At 38.5% G+C, this 14,033-nt stretch overlaps 1 protein-coding gene across 7 annotated transcripts in view; it reads right to left on the bottom strand.

Annotated features, from left to right (window-relative positions):
- Positions 1-11,974, bottom strand: part of EPS15 (epidermal growth factor receptor pathway substrate 15) — a 103,928-nt gene extending 91,954 nt beyond the window's left edge. For 2 of the 7 annotated variants that reach the window (XM_081057044.1, XM_081057045.1), the window contains exon 1: positions 11,799-11,878. In XM_081057044.1, coding sequence (XP_080913170.1) covers positions 11,799-11,831 — 33 coding nt within the window. In that variant the 5' untranslated portion in view covers positions 11,832-11,878. Of the gene's footprint in view, positions 1-3,753; positions 3,944-11,798 lie in introns of all 7 variants that reach the window. The other 5 variants (XM_081057049.1, XM_081057043.1, XM_081057046.1 and 2 more) reach the window with 5 other exon arrangements.
- Between the last annotated feature and the right edge of the window lie 2,059 nt (positions 11,975-14,033).

The following is a 14,033-nucleotide window of genomic DNA, read 5'->3' as shown; positions in this document are numbered from 1 at the left end:
ATACCAGTCATCTTGGATCAGCAGATAGTTTACTGAGTATTTTTATCATAAAAGGGTGTTGAATTGTCAAATACTTTTTCTACATCAACAAAGACGTCTGATCATGTGTTTTTCCTTCGTCCTATTAATATGGTGTATTACGTTGACTTATTTTCATTCTTGCAAGTGTTTCATTGTCTTTTCCTGGAAATAATCCAAAAGCTAGAAAATGAAAAACATCCTTTTTCAGCCAAATGACAGAATCTTTGGTAAAAAACTGTCAGCTTGCTTATACTATCATGTGAAAAGATCTGTTGCTTTTTAATCCCCATTGTAGTAAAATACTAGCAGTGTGTTACTTTCAGCGATACACACTCCAAGCCATGCAGTACAATGCCTGCCAGGACTCACTCTTTTAACCACTACCCAAAAGCATAGAAAATTGACAACTCTAGGTTGTTCCCACATAGGTTAAAAAAAATGAAAAAGGAAGGAAGGAAGGAAGGAAGGAAGCAAGGAAGGAAGGAAGGAAGGGAGGGAAAAAGTGAGGGAGGAAGAGAGGAAGGAAGGAAGGAAGGAAGGAAGGAAGGAAGGAAGGAAGGAAGGAAGGAAGGGAAAAGTGAGGGAGGAAGAGAAAAAGGAAGGAAAGAAGGAAGGAAGAAAATACCCATTATAGGCAGACTTTGTGACTATTACATGCGTCATTTACTTAAAACCCTATGTTACTCATTAGTGGCATTATTAGTTTTTTAAAAAATATTAACTACACTTACCAAGCAAAAGGCTAAATGAATCCCCCACCCAAGTTTCCACTTCTGATTCAGAATAGGACTGGGGTAAGGTCTAAGAATTTGCGTTTGTAAGAAGTTCTCAGGTGATGCTGTAGTATAGGACCACTCTCAAGAACCCCTGAGGTACATACCAAAATGTGAATTAAACCTCTTTCAAATAATAAATACTAGGTTTCCTGAACAGTCAATGGCTGAAAGAAGGCACCTTCAAGACACTGAAAATATACGAATAGATGCATGCTTTCTCCCAAAGATCAGGAACAAGAGTCCTGGACACTTCTATTGAACATTGTACTGGAGGTTCTAGCCAGGGAAATTAGACAAGAACAAGAAACAAAAGACATCCAGATTGGAAAGAAGGCAAAACTATCTCTATTCACAGATGACATGATCTTACATGTAAAAAATCCTAAGAAATTCACTAAAAAACTATTAGAATTAATAAATGAGTTCAGCAGAGTAGCAAGATACAAAGTCAATATACAAAAATTAATTGTATTGTTGTACACTGGCAATGAACGATATGAAATGAAATGAAATCAATTCCATTTGAATAGCTTAACAATAAATTTTTTTAAAAACCTTAAGAATAAATTTAACAAGAACAAAGAAAAAACAAGAAAACAATATATTTAACAAAAGAAATATAAAACACATACTTTAAAAGCTACAAGACATTGTTAAACAAAATTAAAGATACATAAATGGGAAAGGGTGGGGGGAGGGGGGTTCACAGTGTGAGGGATATAAATGATGTACGCCTAAGTATTACCTTGTCTTGTACACCTGAAAGTAATAAATAAATTTTAAAAAAAATGGGAAAGGGTTTCTTTTTAAGGTGATAAAAATGCTCTAAAATTGACTGTGGTGATGGTTGTACACCTCTATGAATAGACTAAAAACCACTGGATTGTACATTTTAAATGGGTAAATTGAATGAATATGGATTATATGTCAGTAAAGTTGTCTAAAAAATTAAATTTCTTAAGAAACTTTTTAAAAGAACAATAAGGCAGGAAGCTCAAAGAAAGTCTGTTAACACCTAAACAATTTTTAAACATTTTATAAACTCAGTAAACCTCTAGTACTTCTTAAAATTACTTGATGGCTCATATTTCTAAATGGAGATATAGTCCAAAAAATTATCATTAATTTTGATACATGGAGTATTTTTAAACTAGTACCAGAAATTAACTCAGTAAATTTACAATTTGCAGAATATGCTTTTCCCTCCACCTAGTCTCATGATGAAAACTATAATTAGTACCTAAAAAATATTCAATTTTTAAATATTTGAAGTATTTACTAAACATGTATAAGTATGTAATTCATGTCAATTATACACTTCTTTTTAAAAATAGAATATTTTGTGAAGTTTTTTTTTTTGGTGACATTATAAGAAAATAAGTCTTGTCCACCTTAATCTATGAACACTGATACTGGTAAAATTCCTGTACTAAAATAAGGAAGAAATTATCCATAAAAAGCTGTGAGGGTATAAAAGAAAAAACTCTGTCAAGCACAGAGACAAACCAGGACATTTCAAGCAAGTCTGGCTCCAAGTACAGTTAATAGGGTTAAGTGTTCGAACCATTCTAAAATGCCAGATGGTCAAGAATCCACCCCCCAAATCTTACAAGGCCCTGCATGAAAGTGTGCCAGAAAACAAACAAACAAAGACACAGAACAGAATGTAAGAACAGACTAATGAAAGCATCCCAGCCAGCAAAAGATGAAAACTGTAAGCAAACTGAAATCATCCAATCTTCTTCAAGCTCACAACTTTTAATGCCAATTTCCTATGCTAAGTGAACTTTACAAACTATAAATGGCCTTTGCAGCCAAATTAAATGTACTAAACTTAATTCCTTCACAACACTATTTTAGACATTATTGCTCCTATCTAAGTAAATTACTGCTGTCTGCTTTGTCACTCAAGATCTTATAAATATAAACTAAACAAAAATCACTCAAATTTAATTTCAAAACTCAAAGGTATCATAGAACAATAACTGAATTATGTAGTAAGTACAATCTGTAACTCTACAAAAAAGGATTCAGTGAATGGTATATCAAAAGTTATTTGCCACAGCATTAATTATAATTGATATATAAATTATCTGTACACATAGGGGCTTCAATGAATATATTCTAAAGACATTTAAAAAGCACTATGAAGCCCACATGGGAAAACACCTATATCATTAAACAAAACAGAATACAAAATTACGCGTGTGTGAAAGAGAGAGTTGTTATAAACACATTTAAAAAAATGTAAAGAAAAAAGCAACCAAGAAGTAAACAAACTAAAATTTAAAGAATGGGGTGGATGGTGATCCATGCTTTTTCTTGCATTTTTCTGCATGTTCAAGTTTTCTGTAATGAGTGAAGAATTTTGAAAATAAAAAAAAAGAAATTTAAATAATACTTATATGAGTTCTGCATATAAGTATCAATACCTATAACAGCACTTCCATTTACTGAATGTCTCCTATATTCCAACAATGTATAAACATCATACATAAGGAAAAGGAAGTTCAGAGAGTTTAAGTAACTTGTCATGATCCCCCACAGAGAGTATAAGTGGCCAAGGGAGACTTCAAACCCAAATTTGTCTTGTACTAAGTCTAGTGTTCTTCCCACTGTATAAAACTTCTTTCAGGATCCCAGGGATAGAAATCTTGATACTAAATTTTACATACTACTGTACAGTAGGTCACAGATCCTTTAAAGCCCATCCTCTGAAACCACTTTCTAATGTCTTATGCTCTAGGCTAAAAATTTTTGCTTTATTACAAAGGAAAAGCAGAGAATAAATCATAAGAAAATGGATATTATATTCTCCAATGCACCCAAGTACAATTTGACCTGAATCAAATGTTCCTATAGTTTTATGTTGTCCTTTCAAGTGCAATTTAAAATATCACCTGCAGTATCAGTATTTGATACTACAAAATGATGAAAAGATTAAAAACTAAATTACCATCAGAATCACAGCAGTCCAGTGCCTAACTTCTATCATCCGTTATCACAGTACTTCTCACTCTAGAGTCCGTGTGAAGCTCCCTAAAATACTCCAAGTTACTTCAGTGCATGAGTCTGGGTCTCATTCTCTTTGTATATCCAAGGCCTGACACCGTGGTAGCACACAGGAGGCATTCAGTAAAAGTTTTCTGAAATAAAAAAAGGATCAACCAGCAATAACGGAAGCACCTTTAAGGCATATAAGTTTGACATTTTTAAGTATATGCATAAGTATACGTGTTGTACCTATAAAATAAAAGATGGAATGAAGTTACCAATGATGCTTGGTATCAGTGATCTATGAAAATTCTAAATGCAACATTTCATAGAAATTAACAGCCCTGTAAGTAACTAAAATCCACCAATTATAAGTATTTGGCTAGTGGTTGTAGTTACTGTTATCAATAGCTGCTACCATTTAAACTGATTTCAAACTTTTATACCCATTATTTTACATAATCTTCACAACAAATCCTACAGGTTTAGTGCCCTTTTTATAGGTAAAATAACAAACGAACATAAAAAAATAGAGGTAAAAAAACAAACGAACAAAAAGAGAAAAAATATTTTGGGGCCGGCCCGGTGGCTCAAGAGTTTGGAGCTCCATGCTCCTAATGCCTAAGGCTGTCGGTTCAATTCCCACATGGGCCAGTGGGCTCTCAACCACAAGGTTGCCAGGTTGACTCCTCAACTCCTGCAAGGGATGGTGGGCTCCACCCCCTGCAACTAAGATTGAACACGGCACCTTGAGCTGAGCTGCCGCTGAGCTCCTGAATGGCTCAGTTGGTTGGCGCATGTCCACACAACCACAAGGTTGCCGGTTCAACTCCCGCAAGGAATGGTGGGCTGTGCCCCCTGCAATTAACAACAGCAACTGGACCTGGAGCTGAGCTGCACCCTCCACAACTAAGACTGAAAAGGACAACAACTCGACTTGGAAAAAATCCTGGAAGTACACACTGTTCCCCAATAAAGTCCTATACCCCTGCCCCAATAAAAAAATCTTTAAAAAAAAAGAAAAAAGAAAAAATATTTTGTACAAAAGTAAGGTAGAACTGAGGTATAAGAAACTTATCTTTGTGATTTAAATAATGCTTTCATAAATTGGAGGTGTAATTAAAAAATAAAGGTTGGAGCTCTTTTAAAATAAGGGAATTAATCCTAAGCGATTCTGACTGCAAAGTCCAAGATTTCCCATTATCTCACCCTCTCAACAATGTTCATATCTGGAACATCAGCAATCCTTAGACCTAGTGGTTCTAGATTTTATTTAATAAAATAGATTGTTTCTTAGGGGATTTTTCTCTGATACATGGTATCATATGAATAATTTATTACTTTTGCATAAAAGAAGAATGTAGTAGTATCATGTGAATGTCCATTTTCATCCCTAAGTTTATCTGAAATATTGTCAATGACTGTTTACAGGAAGCAGCATAGCAAATGTGCTTGAGAGCAGATGTGCCAGGGTTCAAATCTCAAATCTACCACTTAGAACATAACCCTGAGTAAGTAATACAGAAGATTAACTCCTTCTTATAGAAAGGCTGTGAAGATTAAGTGAAATACTATATGTAAATCACCTAAAAGTACCTACTGCTTATCAGGAGCTTAAGAAACATCAGTCCTCTTCCTTGTCAACAGTACCATAAGAATGTTTCCCTTCCAGGATTTCTGCATTAATATTTAGCCCACTAGACAAAATTGTTCCACAACTAAAGTAAAACCACACTGAGAAAGGCAGAAAAAAATCACACGTAAAATAAAGTTCACAATTTCCAGTTGTCTCACCATTTAAGTTTTCTAAGCTCAATATCTACGCATAATTAGCCATTCATGGCTCATGGCAGGTGTGGGAATAAAAGATATGAAGATAAACTATTCCCCTGACCCTATCCCAAGAAAGCACATACCTCTCTGTATCTCCTGTATGCCTTAGTAGACCATTAAGTTTAAAAAGTATGTATTTAAACCAGTGATTCTCAACTAGGCAATTTTGTACCTCAGGAAACATTTACCAATTTCTGGAGATAATTTTTGATTGTCTTAACAGGGGAGAGTGCTACTAGAATCTTGTGGACAAGGCTGCTGCAAAACATCCCACAATGCACAGGACAGGACCCCACACCAAGGAATTATCTGGCCCAAAACGTCAATGGTGCCAAGGTTGAGAAACCATGATCTAAAAATATATATATGTATATATTGTAATACAAAAGCTTTCCCCAAAAAAGTATGTTCTTGGCCAAATTTTTATTTTTATTGACAATATAACAGGAAATAAGCAGCTTGATTATTTGAGTTGGGAAACTCTTGATGCTGTTAAATTCCCATTACAAAATCCCCAACTAAAGGAGAAGGAAGTGAGGCTTACTTTTTTTTTTTTAATTTATTGGGGTGACAATTGTTAGTAAAATTACATAGATTTCAGGTGTACAATTCTGTAATACATCATCTATAAATCCCATTATGTGTTCACCACCCAGACTCAGTTCTCCGTCCATCACCATGTATTCGATGAGGCTTACTGTCTGTATATCTGAACCACATAAAAATAAGTTTTTAAAAGAGCTCCAACCTTTATTTTTTAATTACACCTCCAATTCATGAAAGCATTATTTAAATCACAAAGATAAGTTTCTTATACCTCACTTCTATCTTACTTTTGTACAAAATATTTTTTAAAAGTTCACATTTATGTGCTAGGAAAGCACAGTACAACTTTTAACAAATATCACTTTTATATATCAGGTTGACAATGATCAAAAGTTTGACAAGACACTACGTTGATGAAGCTGTGGAAAAAAGGTACAAACGCTATTGCTGGTACAACCTTTCTGAACGCAAATTAGCAATATCTATCCAAGTTAAAAATATCCTTTGGCCCAAAAGTTGTACCCACGAAAAACTAATGCACATCCCCATGTGCACAAAGAAGTTAAAAAGAATATTCATTGCAGTACTGTTGGTGATTACAGAAGATTGGAAACAACATAAATGTCCATCATTAGATGGCTAGTTAAATAAATTATAGCATATTCATATAAGGGAAATCTTTAAGTTTTGAAAATAATGAGGGAGATCTAAATGTGCTAGTATAGAACAATCTAGATCAATCAAAAAGAGTAGTAATAATAATGAGCCACGAAACAACATGCAGCTTACTCAAAAGATTTTTTAAATACACACAGTATATATGTGTGTGTACATATAAATATATATACATATACGACATATATATTTTACACACACATCACAGACTATTCATTGCTGGAAACACATACATACAAGAAACTGGCAAGAATGACTGCCTCTAGGAAGGAGACTGAGGACCCAGAGCAAAAAGGAGACTTTCACTGGTATTGTTTCATTTACTGACTGTAAAATTTAAACAAGTCGCAAATTCTAAGCTTCAGTATTCTCCAATTTGAAATGATAACAGCCTAGTCCATTTATTGAGATCAAATGAAAAAGCATAAAATGCTTTGTAAATTATAAAGCAGCACACAAAATTATAAATTAGTCCTCTGAATGAATTCTCCAAACCAATTATTATATAATAATTATTATTATTATCATTCCTCTGACCAATTTCTATAATCCCAAAGATGGGAATGTTTAAGATGAAATGTGAGTGTAGATGCAATCTTAGAACGCAGATTTTTACCTATAAATATTGATTTCAATTTAAAAGAGAAAATACTTTAAGAACACTATTATAAAATCTTGGGGTGTTTTTTTTCTTTCAGTCTTTTTTCTACGCATGCTTAACTGCATTATATCGTTTGTCTATATAAAATGTGTCTACTTTACTGTAATACAGCATTCAAATTATAACATTTCTCAGATTATTACAAACTTCTAATAAACAATTTTTAATGAAGGCACAATATTTTATCTTCTTGATGGGAGTTCAAAAACTTTAAAATGAAATTCCAGTGCATAGGTTTGCCTAATGAAGGCTGCCTGAATTAATTTTTCATTTATTTCTGCTAATTCTCCAAGTAACCAGATTCATTCATATTTTCATATTCTCTCTCTCTCTCTCTCTCTCTCTCTCTCTCTCTCTCCCTGTCTCTCTCCCTGTCTCTCCTTCCTTCCTTCTCTCCCTTCCTCTCTCCCTCCCACTCCCTCCCTACCTCTCTCAATCTGCCCCCAGCTCCACCCCCCACCACCCCTCCTTGCCCTCACTTAAGCCATTTTCCTGCTTTTGGTTTTCAGAGTTCCAATTCTAGTAAGTCCAAAACTCACAAAACAAAGAAGTACACAAAGCGTGTTTATAATTCCTTAAAGAGCAAGTAAAAGACCTTAGACTGAGCCTCATATCAGACTATTAGTGAGAGAGATTAGAATTATGATTTGTTGCTAAATAAAGATGCTTGGTCTTTTTCTACTACATGTTAGTCTGTTATCATTCTGTATGTAAACAGAGTAAATACAAAGGAATACAGTCCTAGGTTATTCTTGGGAGACTCACTATTGAACAAACCCAACTGTTCCTAATTAATTTTAACTATGACATCTCCTCCCAAATGCTGAACATTCCAAGCCATTTTTGAGAACGCTTAGATATCACTCAAGAAAGCATGGATTTCCTGAGTATACTGGACTGTAATTGCAGACAAAAAAAGAAAAATATCATTTCTGTGCCTTTCCCGTAGTAGGAACTCAATATGGTACCATGCTGAATAAGACTCCTTTTCCGCTTCTGCGAACATGGCATACAGTAATACCCAAAGGGAAGCTAACGGTATTTTTATTATTATTAGGGACACAGACTTGAGGAACAAATGGGCAACTGGAAAAATTTTAAGGGAATTATTAATATGCTTTTGTAATCTATCACCATAAACATAAATCACAAGATCTTTCTCAAATTTTACTTCTGTTGACAAAAAAGTAGAATATCTCATGAAAACAACTGAAATTAGAAAACACTAAGGCTACACAGAACTAAAGTACCCTGGAAAAGTCACCACGAGATCTACAAATCATAGAATATGATCTGTAAAAAAGAATGTTAGTTTGAAAGGTCCTTAGATTAACTAATTCAAACTCCCCTACTAGAATGTAAGCTCCATGTTTTGTCTCCAAGCTCCAAGAATTGTTATCTATTTTGTTCATTAGTATACCCTCAGTACCTAGAATAATTCCTAGCACATAGTGAATGCTCAAAAAACACTTGTTGAATAAATATTAAAGTTAAGAAAACTGAGGCCTAGAGACTTAACTAAATGCCATACAGGCAGCTCTTGGCAGCGCTAGGACTAGAACTAACATTTCTCTAGTATTCTCTCTCCTCTATAAGCTAGAATATGATAATTTAGATAATTTATTTTGGTGGTTGAGAAGTTGAAGGGTTGGTTGGCAGGAAGGGGAAGAGGGAGAAAGGAGTACATTAAAACATTTTTCACATTTTCCACCCAACTTTCGGTTTTGCTTAACTGATAAAGGCAAAAAAAAATTATAAACTAGACAATCCCAGAAGAGTGCCTAGAACATAATAGGTACTTAACAAATATTTGTTGAATAAATGAACCTATTCCAAAGCCATTATTATCTCATGACCAGAGGAAGAAACTAACTTCAGCATGTTTAATCTTTGTAACTGTTATAGAGCCCTTTAGAATTTCCCGTCATTCATAAGACAGTTATTAATCACTGTCTTCCAGATGGGCACTGAGAGAGGACAGATGAATTAAAAGATATCCCTGCCCTGGAGGATCTCTCTCACTTGAGTATGCTTATATCAGGGAGAGGGAGAGGGAGGAAGAGGGAGAGAGAGGAAAAGAGAGAGAGAGATAGACAGAGATATTTTGGGGGGAGGGGTTGACATAAACATATCTACACTGAATGTGAAACTAGGTTGCAGTGTTATCCCAGTTTAGTACCTCCAGCACTTAAAAAATTAAATTAAAAAAACACAAATCAGCAGTTTTAAAATAACAAGAAGGCACATTAGGGTATATTAACACTTGGGAAAGTTCTTTTTCCCGTGCCTTTACAATATATCTTACTTCCTTTTAATGTCTTAAAATCAAAATATTCTAAATTGACTTATTTGAATTGTCAATATAAATGAACCACCAATGTATGTCCTAGCATTTGAGACAATGAAGTATAATACTCCTGATTCAGTATGTACTGTGTACATGTTAATATTTAAATATGTAACCATAAGGACATATTTCAATTATTTTACTGTCTGTATGTCTATAAAACTGACTGAGCCTGAAGAAAACCTTCAGAGATGAATGCTAGTAAATAGAAACTAAAAACATTGAATTCCCCAGGGAGAGAATAAAGCAGGCAGGCACACAGCTAAGAAGTAAACCTACAGAGGTCTTCAAGGGAACAAAACCTTCAAGAGGGGAAAAACTCCCACCCGAATGGACCAACAGAGCCAGAGAACACCAGCCTGCCAATAGGATCTTGTTTAATGCAAGTCACTAACTAGACTCATAAAAGAATGAACACCCAAAAGTCAATGTTGCCATTCCTCAAATTTGAGTGTCAGGAGGACCCCTCCAAAGAGATTCACCACCAAGATTAAATCACCACATTCCAAGGATTCTTCCCCATTACCTGCTTGTCAAAATAGGATAAGCAACACCAAACAAACTAGAAAACATTCACTTATGAGTAGTAATTCCTGCAAACTGGGGTTATTTTACTCCAGGTACGTTTATGTGAGATTCCTGGTTCCAGGGGAGAATAACTTTTCACTCAGTCTATCTTACAGTGGTAAGCAAAACACCCCAAAACCTCTTGATCCCAGCAATGAAAACTCTCCAGCCCAAATATATACCCTATCCCAGTGTTAATGCCGATGAAGCAGGAAAAATCCAGGCCAAGGAGACTACAAGGTGGCAGGGAGATACTACAAGGCAGCCAGGAAGGTTGGGGTGGGTGCCAAGGGGAACCTACCTGGCCACCAGCTCTGGAGACGACATGCTGATAAGGTGAGACTGGGATAAGTTTCGGTTAAAGGAGTGGAAAGGCACTGACAGGTGCATGTCACCTCATCACCCTGGACATCATGGCAAGATTACAACTGACTTTCTTTACAGAGAGGGAAGAATGAGGCTGCCAGAGTCCGTGAGGTTGAGAGGTTTTCTGGGAAGCACAAGGACTGGGGCTCTGAAGGAAGCAGAAAGGCAAGAGGAAAGACCCTGAGAACCGGTATCGGTGAAAATTCCCCCAGGACAGGTGTTCTCTATGGCCGTTCCCAGCACCGAGCCTGGTGGAACCACCACACCTGTTAAAGGACGTTTCCCAGCTACCCGCTTGGACAGGAGTTAGGAATGGGAACAGCCAGGAGGAGGAGAAGACTAACCGGGGGTCCGACCCAGGAGGAAACCCGATCAAGAGGGGAAGAGGCTGAACTCAGGAAGGCGCTAGCAGAGTAAGCACGCGGGTACGCGACGACGTTTGGAACAGAGACCGACTGGAGGAAACTGCTGGGGAAGGGAGGGCTTTCGTTGGAATCCAGGGGGAAAAGGCCGGTTTAGCGAGCCCGCATGCCTTGAGCGTCGGACTTGGGAAGGTGACTCTGCCTGCCTAACCCAGAGGGTGAGCCCCGCGCGGGCCGAGGGCTGCCCTGGGCGATCCGCGCGAGCTCAACAGGAGCTCACCTGGGACGGTCTGGCCTGGAAGGAGGAAACTTCCTGGGTGGGGGAAAGCTGAGTGGGGGGCGAGGGACCCAGCGCCGACTCAGGCGGGGAGGGGGCACGGTGCACTTAGCGGGGGCGCCGCGTGGAGTGGGGCCGGGGGCGCCGACCCACGCCGGGTGGGGTCGCGGCTGCCGCGGCGGAGCCCCGGGCTGGGGATGGCGCCCTCCCTCCGGCACGCACACACACACACACACGCTCTCGCTCTCACTATCGGCCACCGCTCCCGGGGCCGAGAGAAACTGCACGGGTCGGTGAACCACAGGGCGGTGGGGGAGGGGGCCGGCCGGGGAAACCGACCGATCGAGCCCGGCGGATGGGCGGGTGGTGTTACCTGTGTCAGGGAGAGCTGGGCCGCCGCAGCCATGGTGTTTCCATCATGCACGGGAGGGGAAGGAAGGACGGGCGGACGGGGGCTCGGGGCGGGGAGGAGGCGGAGGGAGCGGCCGGAGGCGAGGCCCGGGCGGGCGGGCTGGCGGGCGTCTCCCCGAACTTCGACAACTTCCCTCCTCTCGCCTGCCCCGCCCGCCCCGCGCAGGCCGCGGTGGTACCCAAATCCTGGCGCTGGATTTTAAGCTGCCCGGCCGGAGCCTGAATCCGGAGTGGCCTGGAAAAACCCGGCGCGGATATAAAATTAAGGCGGACGGGCTGTGAATTTTAGGCGGGTCACCTACCTACTCTTAAGTTTCTGCTTCTGAAAAATGGGGGAAATTATACCCAAAGTCCAGGCTGCTTGTGAGAACTAAGTAAGATAATGATAGAAAGTAGTAACTTTTTAATAATAAAGTAATAGTACTTTATATATGCCAGAATCTGTGCTAGATGCTTTATTTTTGAATTGTATAAATGAAGGAATTGAGACATAAGTTGTACTCGTATAAATGAGGAACTGAAACACTAGTGTCACACCAAAGGTCATACAGCTGATTATATAGCTGGAATAGGATTCAGGTCCGACTCCAAAACCTTTCATTTAACCATCTGCTATTAGGGTGTGATATTGAAAAAGAAAACAAGTCATTCCCTCCAGGAGTCAAAATCTAGAATGGAGGGGGAAGGAATACTTTTCTTGCATGCTTGCTGCCTGCCACCCTTAGACTGTTCAATAAAAGAGCACTGGGACTTACACAGTTGCCTACAGCCCTCCTAAAACCTCCCATAGTCCACCTGACAAACTCCTCCTACTTTCTCAAGACAACTCAAGCATCAACTCCTTTGCAAAGCATCTGCTAGCCTCCCCAAGTCAGACTTACACCTGCTTTTCTTTTTAACATTTTTTCTCTACCTTATGAAGTCATCATCACCCTGGTGACTGTTTACATCTGTCTACCCCTCTAGACTGAGAGTTCCTTGATGACAAGTACTATTTCTGGTATACTTCTATATCCTCAGACCCTAGCAAATAGTATGTACTTAATAAAGCCCATAGTTCCTGCCTATATTAAACATAAAACATCCTACACTTTCTCATGCTGCCATCTTCAATTAGAAAAACCAACCAGTTACTTGAAGGCCTCTTCTTTAAAGGATTGGTTTATATGCTCCCTACTTAAAGAAGCCTTCTAGGAAATTCCACCCCACGTCTTAGTTGCTCTGATATGTTCCTTATTATACTCTGCCTTGTTTCTAAAAGATAGTTGTGTGCTTTTCTGTACCCCACTAGACTGTAAAATCCTTGAGGACAGGATGCCGACTGACTACTGTATTCCCCTCACAGTTTAGTCTGGCACCAAGTAAGCCTCAATAAATGTTTTTTACCCAGAATTGGTCTTCCTTTCTTAGTCATGGTGGGTTCCCACAATAAAGCGCAACTCTATCAGACCCACACCCCTGTAACCATTACCATAGCAGTCCCCATTTGACCCACCAGGAGAGCCACCTAATCCAGGACTGAGTTAAAACCCATCTAGGTTTTTAGTCCTTTGTCACCACAGGAAAACCATCCCAGAAATGCCCCCCAGAAACTCCTGGCTCTGTTCAGACCCCTTTTTACAAGGTCCAGCCATGAAGAATAAGCCATGCAGGTCTGATGAGCAACTGCTTACTCAAGAGAATCTCCCTTAACCTCCTTTTGCTGCTATTCTTTTTAACTCAAGGGAGAAGGGGAAATACTGTTTTAAATTACTCCACCTTGGTACCTCTATCAGCTATAACAACAACTGATGTTTCTACTTGAGTTTTCTATTTTACATTAAGATATTTGAGCTTCCCAACTCTGAAAGGTAGTAATCACCATACCCACTTTACAGGTGAGGTAACTGAAGGCCAGAGAGGTCAAGTGATTTGCACAAGGTTAGACAGCTCATAACCAAAGCAGTATGGCATAGTGGAATAAACAGGGCTTGGACATCAGAAGCATCCAGGTTCCAATGCTAGCTCTGCCATTTCTAGTTGTACAAACTTAAGATTGTTGTGAGGATGAATAAAACAACATCTGTGAAAATACCTAAAGACATAGATACACAAATTTTACTAAGAAATCTGAAAGTCATGGAAGAAATTGATACTTTAGGTTGAATAGAGTAGAGTCCCAGTGTATAGTTTCCTAGAAAAGCAATGTGGGGTAGTA

Source organism: Rhinolophus hipposideros, assembly GCF_964194185.1.
Source record: "Rhinolophus hipposideros genome assembly, chromosome: 8".
Lineage (NCBI taxonomy): Eukaryota > Metazoa > Chordata > Mammalia > Chiroptera > Rhinolophidae > Rhinolophus > Rhinolophus hipposideros.
Note: the sequence above shows the minus strand (reverse complement) of the source record. Positions and strands in the feature narration are given on the sequence as shown.